We start from the raw sequence: 16,929 nt of genomic DNA on the forward strand, positions 1-16,929 counted from the left end.
TGGGCAGGCCCAATAGCAATTACACAACTCTGAACCAGTAGTGCTTGGACAATTTTTATAGTGGGTGTGCTGAAGGCAGCAATCATGTATTTGGGTTGTTATTACCACTTCAAGCCAGGGGGTGCAGCAACATGCCCAGTTCCAGCACCTACGCCCTGAACCTCAGCGCATACCCTCCAAAACTGATCAATAGACTTTCTTTCCTCTTGTACTCACCCTTGCCTCACCCAGAGTGGGTAGAGAGAAGCCTCAAGGTTCCACATGGGCAATCTGAGGCAAGAGGATTACAGACGGTGGCCACTGGGAGTTGTGGGGATAGTTTATATTTAAATGGAGGGTTTCACTTCCCCAAGCAGTGGGAGGGGAGAGGGGGGCAAATGCCAACAGAACACAGGGGTGCACAGTTTGATAAAGGATTTAAATGTATTTTTTGTAAATGTTTAACTTGCATGGAACCATCAAACTGTGCACATTGTTAGCCTCTGTAACTGCATAATCCCCTCAGCTGGCGTTTCCTAACTTCCAAGTGCTTGACTTTGCAACCTCAATGTTCTTTTAATGTAGTTTTTTATATGCAATCTTTAATTAGCTTGCAAGCTCTCTGAGGCCAGTATTACATCTCCCTAGGTGTTTCTTCAGTTGAACAGCATAATGGGGCCTGATCCTGTCTCGGACCTTTGGGCGTTGCCATATAGAAAGAAATAACAATGATCTCCTTTCCTGGCAGCTGCTTTTTCATCAACTTGATCAGGCTTTACAAGAAACTCTTCTGACTGTTTTCACAAGCAGCTAGAAAGGATCTTAGTCCGAACCCCTGCCTTCCTTCACACTCACCAAAAAAGGAATTTCCTCATTACTTTAATACTCTACTGGTTTCCTCTTTTTGCTGTCCCCCTCAGTTTACCCCCGCTCTTTTCTTCCTGTGCTTCCTCTACATTCCAACACTGCCTATCAATGTTTACCAAAGTCCAGGCACTGAAATGTAGTAGCAGCCCTTCTGCAGTCCTCCACAGCCAAAGCCTTCACCAATTAACATGTAAACAGGAAAGAGGCGCTCCTTGTGTGAGACAACAAAGAGGAATTCATAGAGCACCGGGGGCTGCAAACATTCCACCCACAGGAAAGCAGCAGGCAGGGAGGAATATAGGCCCCCTGGTAACATTCTATAATTTACCCACATTTTGGAGTCCCTTTCTTCCTCAGTTTATCTGTGTGTGTGCTTTGGGTAGGGGTTAGACGACCACCTACATTTCACAGAAATAAAGAACTGTGAAAAACATAGGTCAAAGCTTGTTTTTAAGGGACCCACAATGTTTAATCCATAGTACAAAGCTCGGCATTTTAATTAGAGGGTATGATCCTTTTAATAATTATTGCTTGAAATTAATGCTTTTATTTCATCAACTGCTTGTCACTAGCTCCTGACTGGATATGGATCATAGAATGTTTAAGCACCAAAGAAAGGATGTCCCTTAACATACGGGGTAATCAACCATCTAGAGTGGGCTTGAGAGAGGAAGAGGTTGAGCGAGGAGTCTATACAGGAGTCAGCAATACAATTTATTTTTATATAGCATCCTTCATTAATAGTAACACAGAACAGCTGAGAAAGGGATGGAGAAGGATCAGAGACAGGATCAGAGACACAGACAGGAAAAGGGGAAAAAAAGATACGTGAGGACAGATTAGATCAGTCAAAATAAAAGAAAGAGAGAAAACTACAAATGTCCTCATGGACTAGTGAAATAAGAATGGAAGATACAGCAATTTGTGGAGTGAAAGGTTAGTATCAGTGCTGCCACAGAAGGAAGGAAGACAGAAAAATTCTGTCCCATGTAGTTGTGGAGAAAAGCTTGGAAACTAACATTAAAGGCAGAAGGCAAATAAAAAGAATCCAATAGTTATTTTTTAAAATTCTCATGATTTGAAGACAATCTCATGATTGCTCAACACTTAGGGTTGGCAATTCAGTATAGTACAGGTGAGCTGAATCTTGGATACATTCAGATTTACATTAAATTTGACAATTTTGGATTCGAATAAGGCATTTGTGAATTTGAAAAAAAAATGGTAATCTACTTTTGTGACTTGCACTAGTGTGTCCAATAATGATAAGCAGTCTGGATAAATTCAAAACATGGAAACACCCTGAAACTGGGCTAGGAAATTAGAATAAGAAAAAACAAAAACAAAAAACAGGCAAAATGAAAAATTGTAAATGTTGTGAACTTTTCCTCCCAAACAAAATGCTAGTTAAAAAGGCCTCTGCTTCAAACTGGACATTCAGCTGAGTATGGAAGTCAGATTTAAAGAGAAAATAGTCAGGAGTCTGGAGAGTCAGGAGAAGGGGGGAAGGCCAAGAATGAGAAAGAAGAGTGCATTGGTAAGAGGGGGAAACAGTAGGTGAGCTGCAATCTCACCTTGACACTAATGACCTGAATTTAATTCTGATCAAAGGAATGTATTTTATTAAATTATATTAGCTTTCCCACAGACTTCCTGCATGGCTTTGGGCAGGTCATCTCTTTGCCTCATTCCCTCTCTCTGTAAAACAAATATATTAATACTTTCCAATCAGACAGGGGTGCTTCTTCGGTTTAATTAATCAATATTTGTAAAGCAAATAAAGATCCTGACATGAAAGCTGCCACTGAAGTGCAAAATATTATATGTTGTTTTCCTGTGCTCCCCAGTCCCTGAATACACAGTCAGAGAGGTAGAATGGAGCCATGCAGAGTGTTAAAAACCAAGAAGGCAGTTTTGAATTAGAAACCATGATGGCCACTTGTAGGGGTAATATGGTCAGGCTCCCTAAGACACAAGTGAAGAGTGGTTGCCACTTTCTAGATTCTCTGAAGTTTTCAGAGGAATTTGGAAGATGATGTGTCTTTTGCTCTTTACATAACAGCAGCAATATGAAGAAACTGTGAAAATGCTTCTGTCCCCCAAAATGGTGTTTATGAAATATAAACAAGCATGCTATGTCTAGATACGTACATACTATTGATCTGAGGCAGATTCTACAACCAGGGCTGCCCAGACAGGGGGACAAGTGGGGCAATTTGCCCCAGGCCCTGGGCCCCGCAGGGGCCCCCACGAGAATACAGTATTCTATAATGTTGCAACATTTTTTTATGGAATGGGCCCCCGAAATTGCTTTGCCCCAGGTCTCCTGAATCCTCTGGGTGGCCCTGTCTATAACAGAGAACACAGGGAACATGACTTGAGGACTCAAACTATTTTAAGGGATACTACCCTATTCCTACGCTCTTCCGTAGTATATAAAAGAGGGAATTGCAACAATGGAAATAGAAAACAATTGGAGAAAGAATACAGATTTCAGTAACATTAGGGTTAAGGATGATTTCCAGCAATGTTCTGGAGATACTGATAAGCCACTTTATAGGCAAAATTTGAGCTTATGCTCAAATAAATGTGTTAGTCTCTAAGGTGCCATAAGTACTCTTGTTCTTTTTGCAGATACAGACTAACATGGATGCTACTCTGAAACCTGTCTTTATAGACAATGAAGATTTCCAAGGAAAATCAAAGTCTAGGATCAAGAACTCCTCCTAGATGTCTAGCCTGAAATAAAAGTTAAGAATAGTGATAGAGTTGGTGGCTTGAGACAAAGAGTATAAAATCTTTTTTAACCAGAACAACTACAGATTTTGACACACTGGCTAAAGTTGTGATTTAACTGGCAGCTGATCAGGCAGGATGACAGACAGCAGACACAGGAACCAGGGCAAGTCAGGAGAGATACACAGGCAAGTGTTATGTAAAATCTTGAAGCCACCAATGAGACATCTCAGAAGTAGATATGTGGAAATGGTGGTTCATGTTGGATAAGAGGAGGAGAAACTGTGAAGCCTTCATACAAATAAAATGGGAACATGTAGAATTCAAACCAGGAATTTAACCAGACTATTCTTGAATATGAAGGTTCTCAGATGTGCCGTGCCTGCTCACTAAACACATGTAGGTAAACGATTTTATGTTATCCATATATATATGCATCCGTGAATTGTTTCCTCCTTGTCTGTGATTTCTGAAGAGTGAATTTTACTGTTTGTAAAAGTGAGGCCCACTGAAGACAACACGAGACTTTGGCTCCAGCCATAGCTTTCAAGAAACATGAAGTCTCGACATTTCCTCAGGTTGTTTGGCAGGTGCTCCCAGGGCCAGCTCCAGGGATTTGCTGCCCTAAGCGGCAAAAACAAACAAACAAACAAAAAAAAAACAACCCCACAACTTTTTTCCTTGGCAGCAATTCAGTGGCAGGTCCTTCCCTCCAAGAGGGACCAAGGGACCCACCGCCGAATTGCCACCGAAGACCTGAACATGCCACCCCTTCCCCTTGGCCGCCCCAAGCACCTGCTTACTGAGCTGGTGCCTGGAGCTGGCCTTGGGTGCTCCTCAACATTCCAAATTGCCAAATTTTTGCTATTCCAATCCTGTGCCTCCTTGGAGCAGAGTCTGACTGTTGTCTATGCTATCCCTGGAAGCACCAAAAGCAAGTGTGGGGACTTTCTTCTATAATTTCAGATTTCATAGTGGAACTGTTGAAATTTGAATGACTGTTTTGGTCTAGGTATAAAAGGCATTGTATTGAAAACCAACACAATCTTAAAAGAAAGCAAAGATCTCTTTCACAGTTCTATGTTTTTTTGTTTTGGTTTGGTTTGGGTTTTTTTTTGTTTTGTTTTTCAGTTAAAATAGTAGAGCTGGTTACATTTTAGGAATGATCTATGGATACAAAGCCCTTTTTCTCACTCACACACAAAAAGGCTGATTGAATCAGCTACACATTTTCAAAGTTAAAACAAAAAGATACAAAAGCAAATCTGAAGGGATTCTTTCTATGTGGTATTATTTCTTCCCTCTTCCCCCATACGCTTCTAATTTCAAACAAGGTATCTGGATTTTCAATAGAAATGATAGCCACAGCATCCTCACAATCTCATCGGGGTGATGAATCAGAAGTTTATAATTTTTTTTTACATCCACAGAGAATTCTCTTCTGCTTTGGCCTCTCTTCTCCTTCTCACACTCACTAGCTTCTGACAGCTCTCTCAGTTCCAAATGTTTGATTTTATCCTAGTCATACAAGATCTACTCTGTTATGCTTACTTCCCCTATACAATTTACAAGCTGCACACCTTTTCTTCTAAACATAGTTAATAAGGCTCATCAAAGCCTAGGAAACAAGGCCAGAATACCAGCCAGTCACTGACATATGCTTGTGACCTCTCCGTAGAATGTTTATATAGCCCCAATTTTGCTGATAAAATAGGGTATATGTAATGAACAAAGAATGATACAAGTGGTAAATATATGTAGATGTTCTATTTATTATAAACAGAATTATACAGATGCAGATGTGTATGGATTTTAAGGTATACATCTATATACTCTAATTTTATGCTAATACAGAACTAACACTCAAGATATTTGTATGTACGTAATCTGTTGAATAAACTTCTGTACCAGCAGTGCTTAATTTGTAATGAAAGAGATGCTATGGTGCAAGTAATTTTTTTTTATGTTCATTACTGACATGCCAAGACCAGAGGTGTCAGGCCGATGAATTTCCTGTCTTAGAGGTGCTGGGGCTCAGCCCTGGCAAAAAATTATGCACTGTGTACCAGTCATGTGATATTAATATATGCTTAGTGCCAACCATGTGACCCAATTAGTATAGCAGTATCGTTGTTCTGTATACTCACTTTGCTTTTAAATAATCTTGATATGCTCCAAAATATATATCTATAGACCATATGAATACATGTGAGAGGTAAAAAAAATTACAGTCGGAGAGTAACAATTATAAACTCACAGAAAGATATAGACACATACTTATTTACATTTTGAAATTTGTTTCAAACAGCAACATAAAAGTTTTCTGTTATGTTTACCTATAATCTGGGTCTGATCTGAGATTCTAGCACCTTTGTCTCTCTCTGTATCCTGGAGTCTGTAGCAGTATCTCAACATCTCTCTCTGGATTTGGATCAATATTATCAACAGATCTTTTCCCAACATTGTGTGAAACAATCCATTCCTGAATGAGCAGACCTCAGAATAACAACAGCTTTCCAGTTTTCCATAGAAAAGTAACCTTCAGGGAAGCAGTAAGGAAAGGAGTAGGGAAATACCTTGCAGCTGAAAATCTATTGTACCTTTCTCACCTCTTTGAACCTTTTCTATACATGCACCTTAAGTCACCCATGGGACTGGAGGGACCTTTCAGTATGAAGCAATAGGTCTCTATTTCTGGTCAGGTCATTTAAAAGTGAAACGCAAATGTTTTAAAAAAATTTTTGGTTCCCCCTCATGTTTCTTCTAACTGCAAAGATGCCTTCAGTGCTTTGTTTGTTAAACAGGGTTTTCTGAATTTTTTAAACCATAACAACAACAGGAATATGAAATCTTGACTTCCATGCTCTTGCTGGAGAGCTGTAATGAGACAGTGACATTTGTAAAGGTAAAACCTGCACCACAGATTTCTCAGCCTTCAAGTGAAGGGACGTTAAATCTTTCACAGTGGCAGCTTTTCTCCTGTTTGATAGGTGTTTAACTCAAACAGGTTTAAAAACAAACCAACAAAGAAAAGAAATCACAAAGTATTAGACAGTCTGCTTAAACATCCCTTTCCCTCTCAGTGAAAGGCTGGAAAAGCTGTAGCTCAGATTTCAGTCTGTTTTGATATCATTATCCCACTATTTCTTTAGAAAGGCCTTCACCAAAAACAGAGAAGTTGGACTTGTAATTTCTAATGCAAAAGACAAGCAGAAAAACAAACCTTTCTACTATCTTCATGCATGATGCATCATGAGCACATTTATTTTAGCTTTGCAGTTCACTTTAAACAAAATGTGAAGGGCTCTATAGTGGAAAAGATATGCTCCCCCTCTTGGTAGATTTCAAAACTCAACGGGTTAAGGAAATGTAAAACCTCGCTGTATTCACGTGTGCATTAGCAATGTGAGTCACAATTAATTATCTCAAACTGTGCTCAAAAAGAAGTACTTATTGTAGGTGGTTGTGGAAACAGCTAATTTAGTAAAAGCTGTTTGGACTAAAACTAACAATAGACAATTCTATTAGCATATCATTACATCACAACTCCTGACACTCTTTGGTGGCATACCTTCCATGACATGTATCACATTAACTGTAGGCCTGGACTGGTTATAAAACAGTTGATTATTTTTTGTAGTTCTTTTTAAAAATAACAAAACAAAACAACACTCAAATAGTCACACTGGTGAATATTTATGCACACCAGTAGTTTTACTAAAGGGTTTTCAGTGTGAATGAAGGGATCCTAATCTGGCTGACCCATAATGTTACTTGGTCTTTCTATTACTGGTATTTAACAATTTTTTAAGATCCATCTGCTTGTGTATCCCCAAAACCTCAGAACACCAGCCCCACAGGGTTTTAAAGTGAGAAGGTAATGGAAAGTCAGTCAAGCCAAGGAGGTAAAGCTTATCTGTAAGAGCTAAATCACTGGACAAGCCACTGGAAAAGACTTTATGCATCTGGAAAACGAAAATACATTAAAAAGGGGTAATTAAGGACCACTCTGAACTCATGTAATAAATTATCTCAGTTTGGGCATGATCCCACGAGGCACTGAATACCGCAATTGCTATTTACTCCCTCGAGCAGGAGTTGAGGGCATTCAGCCTCTTGAAGCTCTTCCATTGCCAATTCATGCCACTTGGCCACATCCTTTCTAAATGCTCTGCTTCAAGATGGCTTGAGCCTCACTTCACTTCCCCACCATCGAGGGAAAAGTGACACTGCTAAACCTCCTCTTAGGATGTTAACATTTTAAACATTAAACAATACAACAGTACCAGATGCAAAGGTACAAAGTGCCCTATTATACAAAGGGTGCGACAAGCTCTCAGAGGAGATGAGACTTCAAAACCAATCTTCTCCATGCCCTACCTGCCAAGCCCTAATCAGCAGATACACAGATTGAGTATGTCTGCTCACAATATAAGCATTCATTTGGTGTCACACTGAAAATAAGAAGCTGCTGCAAAGAAACCCCTCCACTTAAAGAAAGAGAACATACAGAGACATATGAGAAGCTGCAAACGCTGAAGCTTTGTGCTATTCTCTCCTTGCTTGTCTACAAATGGTACACATGCATTATTCAAAGTGTGTCCTGTATTCATGCTTACCTGGCCAAGGGAGGGAAGTGTTGCATATGCCATTGGTTGAGTCATCATTCCTTTCTGCTTCATAATAAGCATTCGTTTCTGTTCCTCACTCAGGTGTGTCATCTGAGCTTGCATCTGTGGCTGCTGGGACTGTTGCTGCTGTATGTATGGCATCATGGGGTTCTTGCTGGGATTGGCCATTGGAGGGGTCATTCTCTGACTCAATTCAGCATTAAAATGAGTCAGAGGTTTAGTGTTGCCATAAGTAAGCATGTTGGGCTGCTTGCTTAAAGAGTTTGTACCCAAATTATTTGTCTGTTGATTGATCATATTCATGTGATTTTGAGGGAGGTAGTTATTCATTGTAGTCTTCTGTGGATTATTTGCCATAGGAGGCACTATAGGATTTTGGTTGTTAAAGGCTTGGGGATACATCATTGGACTATTTGGTTTGTCTGCACTGAAGGGTCCTCCATACGGACTAGATGGAGGTCCCACAGGTGACCAGCTTGATGCTTGATTTGGATGCTGCTGCTGCTGCTTTTGCTGCATGAGTTTAGCTCTCTGTTGCTGCTGTGCTGCCATTTGTTTGAGCTGTTCAGCTGGAGACAAGTCAGCACTGGGTATAGCCACAGGCCCAGGCCCTGAACCTGCAACAGTCACTGCTGCTGGATTAATAAGATAACCATTTCCAGGTCGTGACTGAGTTTGACCTGGAGTATGGACTTGATTGGGAGTTTGGGGTGACTGAACAACACAATTTGCTGGTGAGCTGGCAGGGACTGGAGCTGGTGGAGCACTGGATACAGAAGTTAAACTAGAAGCTGTGGAGACATTTGAAAATGGAGGGCCTGAAGAAGAAGGCCTCACCTGGGGAGACCCCATTGGTACGTGAGCAAATGGAGAATGAGATGGATCGCTCTTAACACTTCCACTTTCTTGAGTCTCAGCGGCAGGCCTGGGAAATTCTGGTTCCTTCTTCTCTTCAAAGTCTTCATTGAACAAATCTTGTATGTCATCTTCTGGTACAGTGTTGGCTAGCTCATCTATTAACTCCTGCCACTCTTGATCATTCAGATTAATGTCTGAGAAAAGTTTGTTTTGATTCGAAAGGGATGTTTCAGAAGTGTCTATGCAGGTGGGATCATCCAAAGGTTCTTGTTTTAGTTCCTTGTTTTGCAGGAGGTTAAAACTGTCCTCAAGTTCACTGCAGCCATTAACTGGGAGCTTTATCTCTGGAAGTCCACCATTTTTACCCAAGTCTTCCAGCCCACTAGCATGTGTTCCACTCTTCTGCAGGGGTAAGGAAGGCTTCATGTCAAGCTGGTGAAGAGGAGAAACAGAAGGCAAAGGCAAGTTATTGGGCAAGCTATTGATTGTATCAATTCCTGGTACATCCTTCCGTATCCGCTTGCTGGTTGGAGAGAAACTACCATCACAGACACCATTCTGCTGCTCTCCATTGAGGGGTGAACGCGCTCCTTCCAGTTTCCTCTTTACTGTCTCTTGTAGCTTGAAGGAAGAAAAGAAAGAAAAAAATAAAAACCATATAAGCCACTTACACAAATTTATCTTTCACACAATCATGTTATGAACTTTGCAACAGTAGTTCTTCCCCTTGCATCTCACAGATTTTAGAAATTCTGAATGGGAAAAGTCCTTGGTTTTCTCCTTATGCCTCAGAGGTCAGGCGAATTGGAGAAGAGGGTTTGAAACAAACAAAAAAAAAACTTGATCCTGAATATGAGGTGAAGAATCCCATGCATTGGTGCACTGCTGTTTAATTTGCCATTTGAGGGGTTTTACTATAAAGGTACATTTTCAAATATCACTAGGGATTTTGGGCACCCAAAAATGGAAGCACCCAAAGTAAGTGAGACACTTTAAAGTAGTTTCAGTTTCAAAAAGAGCCATGCATTTGCCCTGAAAATCAGGCTCCTGTAAGCTAGTCTCAAGTTGGGCACCCAAAAATTGAGTAAAAAAAAAACAAAAAAACCCCCACTAATTTCTGAAAATCTTTGTTTCTAGAAAATTATTTACAGTATAAATACTGCCATTCCAAAAACATGAGCTTTTCTTTTATGTTTTTAGACAAGTGACTCAGTTAAAAAGTTTTATCTAATCAGCGCTCTGCTCTAACATACTAGACAGAGATATATTGGAAGTCAGTCTTAAATAGTAAAAAATATATAAACTTTAATAAAAGAAAAATTGTTAGCATTTTATATGACATTGAACTGATTCAGATACTCAGAGATAAACAAAGTTATATATAAAAAGTTTGTATAGCACTTAGCATGCTAGGTGCTACCATAATATAAGTAATAAAGAACAAATTAAAACAATAGAATAGCAATATTCACTTAACAAAACGAGTCCACAAAAGCAGCCAAATTAGCCTTTTACATGAAAAACTAACTCGTTAATCAGTATTTTAACTCAGATTGATACATTTATATTCCATCAATGCAACTAGTTACAATTCTACCTCATGCTACAACAAATGCTACATCTATCGTTTAAGTGCCAGGCTAAAAAAGCAGCCTTCTTTGGCTAAAGCAAAAAGAACAGGGTGTGGAAAAAGTGAAGAGGTCACAATTCCAGAGAACCTGTTCAGGACACATTTACATCCTTGATAGTAAAACAATGGAGAACAAAATACTGAAGATTTTATCAATTTAAGTATTTTACTTTTACTAAGATCATCCCAGCCCTTCCCCATATTAGAGGTTCTCAACTTTTTTCTTCCCACGATTCCAGATTCAGACAATTTTTTACTCCAGTGACTTCCTATCCCAGAGTCCTCCAGACCAGTTCTAATGGTGCTTGAAGGAAAGTTTGATCACCTCAGCATATCGAAGAATTCCAAGAGTGGAGAGAGGGGGACTCTCCACACTCCCTCTTCCCTTGTCCTTCCTGGCTGCTCAGAGAAGAAGTACAGCATTCATTTCTTCTCATATCCCTCTGGTTATTTGGAATGGGAAACTGGGAGTTCCACTCTCCTTCCCTCCCCGAAAGTTCATCCTGGCTGTGGAACAGGTAAGCAAATGCCACTGTCTCTTCTCCATTTATACGGGGATCCTGCTGACTCCCTCTCCCTCTCCAGTCTTCAGAACCATTTATTTACTGGGAGTGATAGTCTCCGGACAAGGACTATCCATCACACAGTTCCAGTTAAGAGCCCCACATAGTGTGTAAATGGGACTTCAGCAGTGCCCAGACCTTGTGCTGGTCCTCTACACAGGAATTAATATCAACATTATAACATGGAAAGGAAAGTCTATGAGTCCCTAAGCAAAACATAAGCTTCTTCTCCCCAGTCCAAGCTCCTGACTCCACTGAAAAGGATTAGAGTATGAGATTTTTAGAGGGACAGAGTGGGAAAGTGATGAATATGTTGCTAATTAACATACGGGCTCTCTCTCCTAAGTAAGGTGCTGTTGGCATATAGACATGGGAGTTTGTTGCCTGTTACCCAAGAAGAAAGAATAGTGTATAAATACCATAGTCCACGATTTATGCCTTTTTACAACACATTTTACCAGGAAGCATGAGTGACGTAGTAAGGGAACATATAATACAACAATCATCCACTGTAATCTGTCAGCAGTGCTAACATTTCTAACTGGCTAAACAGAAAAACCTCTTTATAAATAAACGAGATCAAACATCAGCCAAAAGCCAACTCTAAGATCATCGGGGAGAGTTCCGCAGCATGGATTAGATTAGGGTCAATCACGCTGGTATTTTTCTTTTTGCACATCTGGGTTACTTTTGGTGCAGCTATCCCGAGCTGAAAGAATGGTCTAGAGTGTGTTTTGAGGTTCCCTAACTCCTTATTTCTGGGGTCCCCATTCCTATAGCTTGACTCCTGCCCAACAGTATCACTGCAGCTCTCTGTGAGCAAGCACCCGCCTCCAAAACTAGTGCCAACGGAAAATCAGGTCCCATAAGGTGGCTATAACAGAATAACCTCTAAAGTTTAAAGCTAGCTAATCACCACCATGTGACATCAGAGCTCCAGGCAAAGAGTGAGAGTCCCCAGGCTGCTCTTGAACCAATACCACTAGCGTTTGGCAGCGTTACCAACATGGAGTTTGTTTGACTGATCTTTATATATCCCTAGTTCAGACCACACAACCAACAAAGGACAACATGGATGTGGTAATACTGCCTCTTCTCAAGTACAAAAACAGTCATTTCCAAGTTTACCTCCTTCTGAACTTGAAAAGAAAGGCAATAAATCTCTTTTGGCTCCAAGAGCTGGTCTTCAGTAAAACAGCTGATAGAGTAACTTAAAATAAACACTAGAAGCTATTAGAGTATCTGATATTATCAGCCCATTCACACATCACCCTCTGTACTCAGTTTCTACACATCTTCATTTTAGCTATTAAACATTCAGTTAACAAGTACCTCTCCGTCTCCCCTTTACCAGCCCTCTCCCCCACCAAAATCCCAACAAACATGTGATCCTAATGTGCTGTGCCGATAAAAGAGCAATAGAGGACACTGGAGTAGTAAGCATTTCAAAGAGTTGGAAGTTACTGTGCTCAAAGACCCTCAAGAAAATTCTTCATGGCCCTTAGCACTGAGTGACTGCATGCCAAGTACTTGGGTCCATCTACAGTGTATGAACAACCTTGTTGGAAGACCTGCTTACTGTACTGATGACCTTGGAGACAGTTTCCTATACAGTTTGGTCCTGTAGAGTAGACAGAATCCAGCTGTGTTTCAGCCATGTCCCAACAGCAGGCAACACTCTGGGGCAATGTGATTCAGGGGCAGGATTAAAACACAGTTGGGTCCCATGTACATTTGCGAGACTGAAGTATGTTTCTAACAATGCAAAGGGACAACCATTTTCTCACCAGGTTCCCCATCATACTTATTTCTGTTGTACAGCTGGGCCCTTTGTTCCCCAAGAATAATCTCATAACAAACACCTGCATTAAGAATGGGGTTATTATACTCAGTGTTTTGGGGGGAGGGTGCCCCCCAGATTAAGTTGTCACTCAAGGTAACAATAAATATGTGGCTTAATAGACGTGGACATGTGGTGCTGAATTGTATCAGTCCATTTAGAAAGACTGAAGGTGGTCACTTACAACATGAGTTTGCTAATGCAGAGATCTATTTGCAGGCTTCACTATATCATTAAATGATTTATACTGAACCCATCATCTATTATATGGACATGTTTATGAAAACTAACACAAATTAGCGCCAAATGACCAGCAACAAATCGAACCCATTCCTGCCAATACCAACTCTTAAAGATTTCCTGATGTTCTAAAACTTGGCTGACTATACACATATACAAACACTTACTGACTTCAGCGGGAGTAAGAGCAGGACCAGTATATGAATATTAATAACTACATTTATTTTTTATTGCAACAAAGAGCCACAAGGAAACCATTTTCCCCCACATGTCTAATGTGCAGAAAGCATGTACTGTTGCACATGAAAACAAGTGGACCCTATTCTAAGTTTGCATCTAAAATTGTTTGATTTTCCTAATGCAATTTCAGGATTTTGGGATTTATAAAAATTGCACAATCAAACGACAAAAAAACAAAGACTTGTGTGGTTTCCTTTAATTGCACTTTGAAATCACCTTAATAACAGTTCTAGACAGAAACACCATATGAATGGTACACTCTTCTGGTATAAAACTAAAATATTCTTATTAGACCATTTTAATTCAAATGTTCATTTTTCATGTCCTAACTGAGGAATGGTGAATGGCTGAGAAGTCTTGCATTGGCCGTAGACTGGCAAACAGCTTACTGCATCAAGAGTCCACCCTGCTTTTGTATAAAATCTCAGTATGTCCCCTTCCCCCTCTGAAAACAAAGTCTGAATAATAAGATATTCTATTATAAAACGCCTTCCATCTCCCTCAAAGAAACAATATGTTGCTTGTACATGCAATCTGCAGTTTGCATAAAGCGGTTATTTGCAGGCAGCTTGGAGGTTCCTCTCTAAGAACAAAAAATTCTTGATGCATAAAATAAAATAAAAACCTCTGCATGCTGGTAGGACATTATTCTTATTAACAATACCTCACTGATGGGACTCCATTTCACAGCAGGCTTCTACCACAAAGCAGAAAAGCAGAAGGCTTGGTGAAGCAGGACTCAGTATTATTTATATGTCATTAGAGGAACTTTGTTTGTGGAACAGAAAAAGGTCAAACTTTAGTGGGTTGTTTTCTGAAGCGAATCTAAAGGGTGTGAGTGTGCGCACACAAACACACACAAATGCATGCACACACTCTATCGGCCTAATCTAACCAGTCTTGAAATTTTCAACAGGGCTGTAGCGGGCACAGCACAATGTATCCAAAACACAAACAACAGACCACTTGAGGCTGTCGGCAGAGCTTTCATCTGCTGGGAGAAGCTGCTCTGCTTCATCCCACCAGCAGCAATTCATTTTTCAAAAGAAATTAGACCAAGGTGCTGTTGTTATAGCAACAGTCAGAGCCACTTATACAGCCCCATCCCCCCAATCTCACTCTGACTTCAGTGGGCAGCTATTTCAATTATGTATGGGGAGTGACCAGGACTGCTGCTGTTTAGTCCTTTTATTGCTCTGTCAAAAAAAGCTCAGAGACTAAATTCTCTTTCTGTTTCCTATCTGGCTGTAAAAGTCAAACACACTTCTTAGTGTTTAACACAGTTCCCCTTATGCTTGACAGTCAGATGATCAGTAAGGCCATAGACAAGACGGCTCCAGTTGCTATTACAGATGTTTTCATCTACCAGCTACATAACAGTCATGCTGCCACTGACTTTTTCTGTTGTTAACCCAGCTCTGGCTATTTCAATCCCTATGTTACATGGCATGAATGACAACTACGGCAACTACTGTGTGCATATCCTGAAGTTCTGCTGGATGTAGCAGGATGAGGCTCTGTTCTGTAGCTGTCCTTTCTTCTCAGGGGAAAAATAAACACACAAACCCAAAAATAAAGCTTCCTGGTAGAAGAGGTGCATCTAAACAGAACACAGCTTAATATTCCTTTCAAAGCACTCTCATGATTCAAGATTTAAAGAAACAAAAATAAAAACTGATCTTTCCCATTCCCCCTTCCCATTTCAGATGAGCTGAGCTGTCATCCATCTGTACTCAAATGAGCTCAAGTCTGAAGCAATGACTAAAGTCTGACCTTCCCAGCAAAGGGAGTCTTACTTTCCTTCTCATGTGTTTGGGTGTCCCACCATCTCTCTTTCCAGGTTTTTCTGCACTTGCCCCACCTTTTCTGTCTCACCATTTCTCCAGCTGCAGCATGCTCCCATAGCTGGGACGAGGTGAACATGACTTTCCCGTGAGATCACCAGTAGCTATGCCCAAGCATGAGCCTGATTCACCTCCACATTGTATCTCTGTCTCAAGAGTGAGTTCTGAGCCTATAGCTTCCATTGCTGCACCCAGATGCTATGGATAGCTCATTAAAACATCACAACTGGTAAAGGTCCTTTGCCCTGGAGTGACACTGAGTAATTTTATTTGATATGACTGACTCCTACGCAGAAGTGTAATAGTCCCTCATTGTGTCCTCTGATGATCAATATGGCATAAGTATTCTTCTCTTTGACCACTTGTGTGTTATGAGTTCAGCTTTAGCTTGTGAATGGACTTCTCATTCCTTCCACATTCCCTCTACTACACACGCAGTGATGGCTGTTAAAGAAAGCCAACAGTTACAACATGCTGGTGTTTGAGAAAGAGCAGTATTGCTCTGTACGGAAACAGAATGCGAAATAACTGCATTATCTCGGGGTGGGTGTGTTCGCTTTTTACCAGCAATGGCTGCAGGGGCAATGGTGGGGGAATGTGGAAGCAATGAGATAGCCTTCCACAAATTAAGGCTGAACTCTTAACAGAAAAATGGCTGAGCAAAGCAGAAGCGCATTACATAAGGCCACTTCTAGCTAATTAAGATATTTATGACCTCCAACCCCTCCCCAACTATTTATATTTTTCTTTCTACAGCCTACTGAAGGCAATGCTCCCAAGGCTGAGAGATCACCACTCTAATCCTACTGTATCCAAACGATTCTGGATTGCAGTTGCACACAGAAAGCACATCATGCTCTTCCATCTTGGGTCTTGCGAAAAGAAGAGAGATTTAATATTTACAATAAATCCACTTTGTGGAATCTATTTTAAGTCAGTAACATCTCCAATGGTCCACCTAGACCAGTGGTTCCTAAACTTTAACCACCTATGAACCCCTTTCACTAAAATGTCAAGTCTCACAAACCCCCTTCTAAAAATGAATATTTCCAGGGATTTTCTCCTTTACCTGAGTATAAATTATAAAAACCAGTGATCTTGGAAATATAAGCACATCATAAAAACACATTTTATTACACAGTTTATTATTATTTATCATTACAAGATTTTTATTACATTATGAAAATGGCAACACTCTTCCAAGATCTCACTTTTGTAGCTTGTATCACTTCGAATAAGCCTGTTATAAGACAAGGCTCCTATGTTTCATCAAGGAGTATCAGATGTGAAACAGCAAAAAGGTATTCAAGAAGCCAACTCAAAGAGTTCCTCCTACACAAGCATTCAGGTCTTGTGTAGTCCAGGCAAACAACGCAAGCTTAAACTTGTTCCTCATAATAATTTTAAAAACAATACTAGCTGCCTATTTTTAAAACAGCAAAAAATATCCACCTCCTTTTCCATTTCTTATAAGGAGTTTTGAAATTTAAATCTCTTCAGT

General features: G+C 40.3%; 1 protein-coding gene across 3 annotated transcripts in view; it reads right to left on the bottom strand.

Annotated features, from left to right (window-relative positions):
• The window catches only part of MAML3 (mastermind like transcriptional coactivator 3), a 460,796-nt gene that overhangs the window by 130,987 nt on the left and 312,880 nt on the right, over nucleotides 1–16,929 (bottom strand). For all 3 annotated transcript variants that reach the window (XM_050946244.1, XM_050946243.1, XM_050946242.1), the window contains one exon: nucleotides 8,202–9,692. In XM_050946244.1, coding sequence (XP_050802201.1) covers nucleotides 8,202–9,692 — 1,491 coding nt within the window. The remainder of the gene's footprint in view (nucleotides 1–8,201; nucleotides 9,693–16,929) is intronic.

The sequence above is a fragment of the Gopherus flavomarginatus genome, chromosome 3 (assembly GCF_025201925.1).
Source record: "Gopherus flavomarginatus isolate rGopFla2 chromosome 3, rGopFla2.mat.asm, whole genome shotgun sequence".
Taxonomy (NCBI): Eukaryota; Metazoa; Chordata; order Testudines; family Testudinidae; genus Gopherus; species Gopherus flavomarginatus.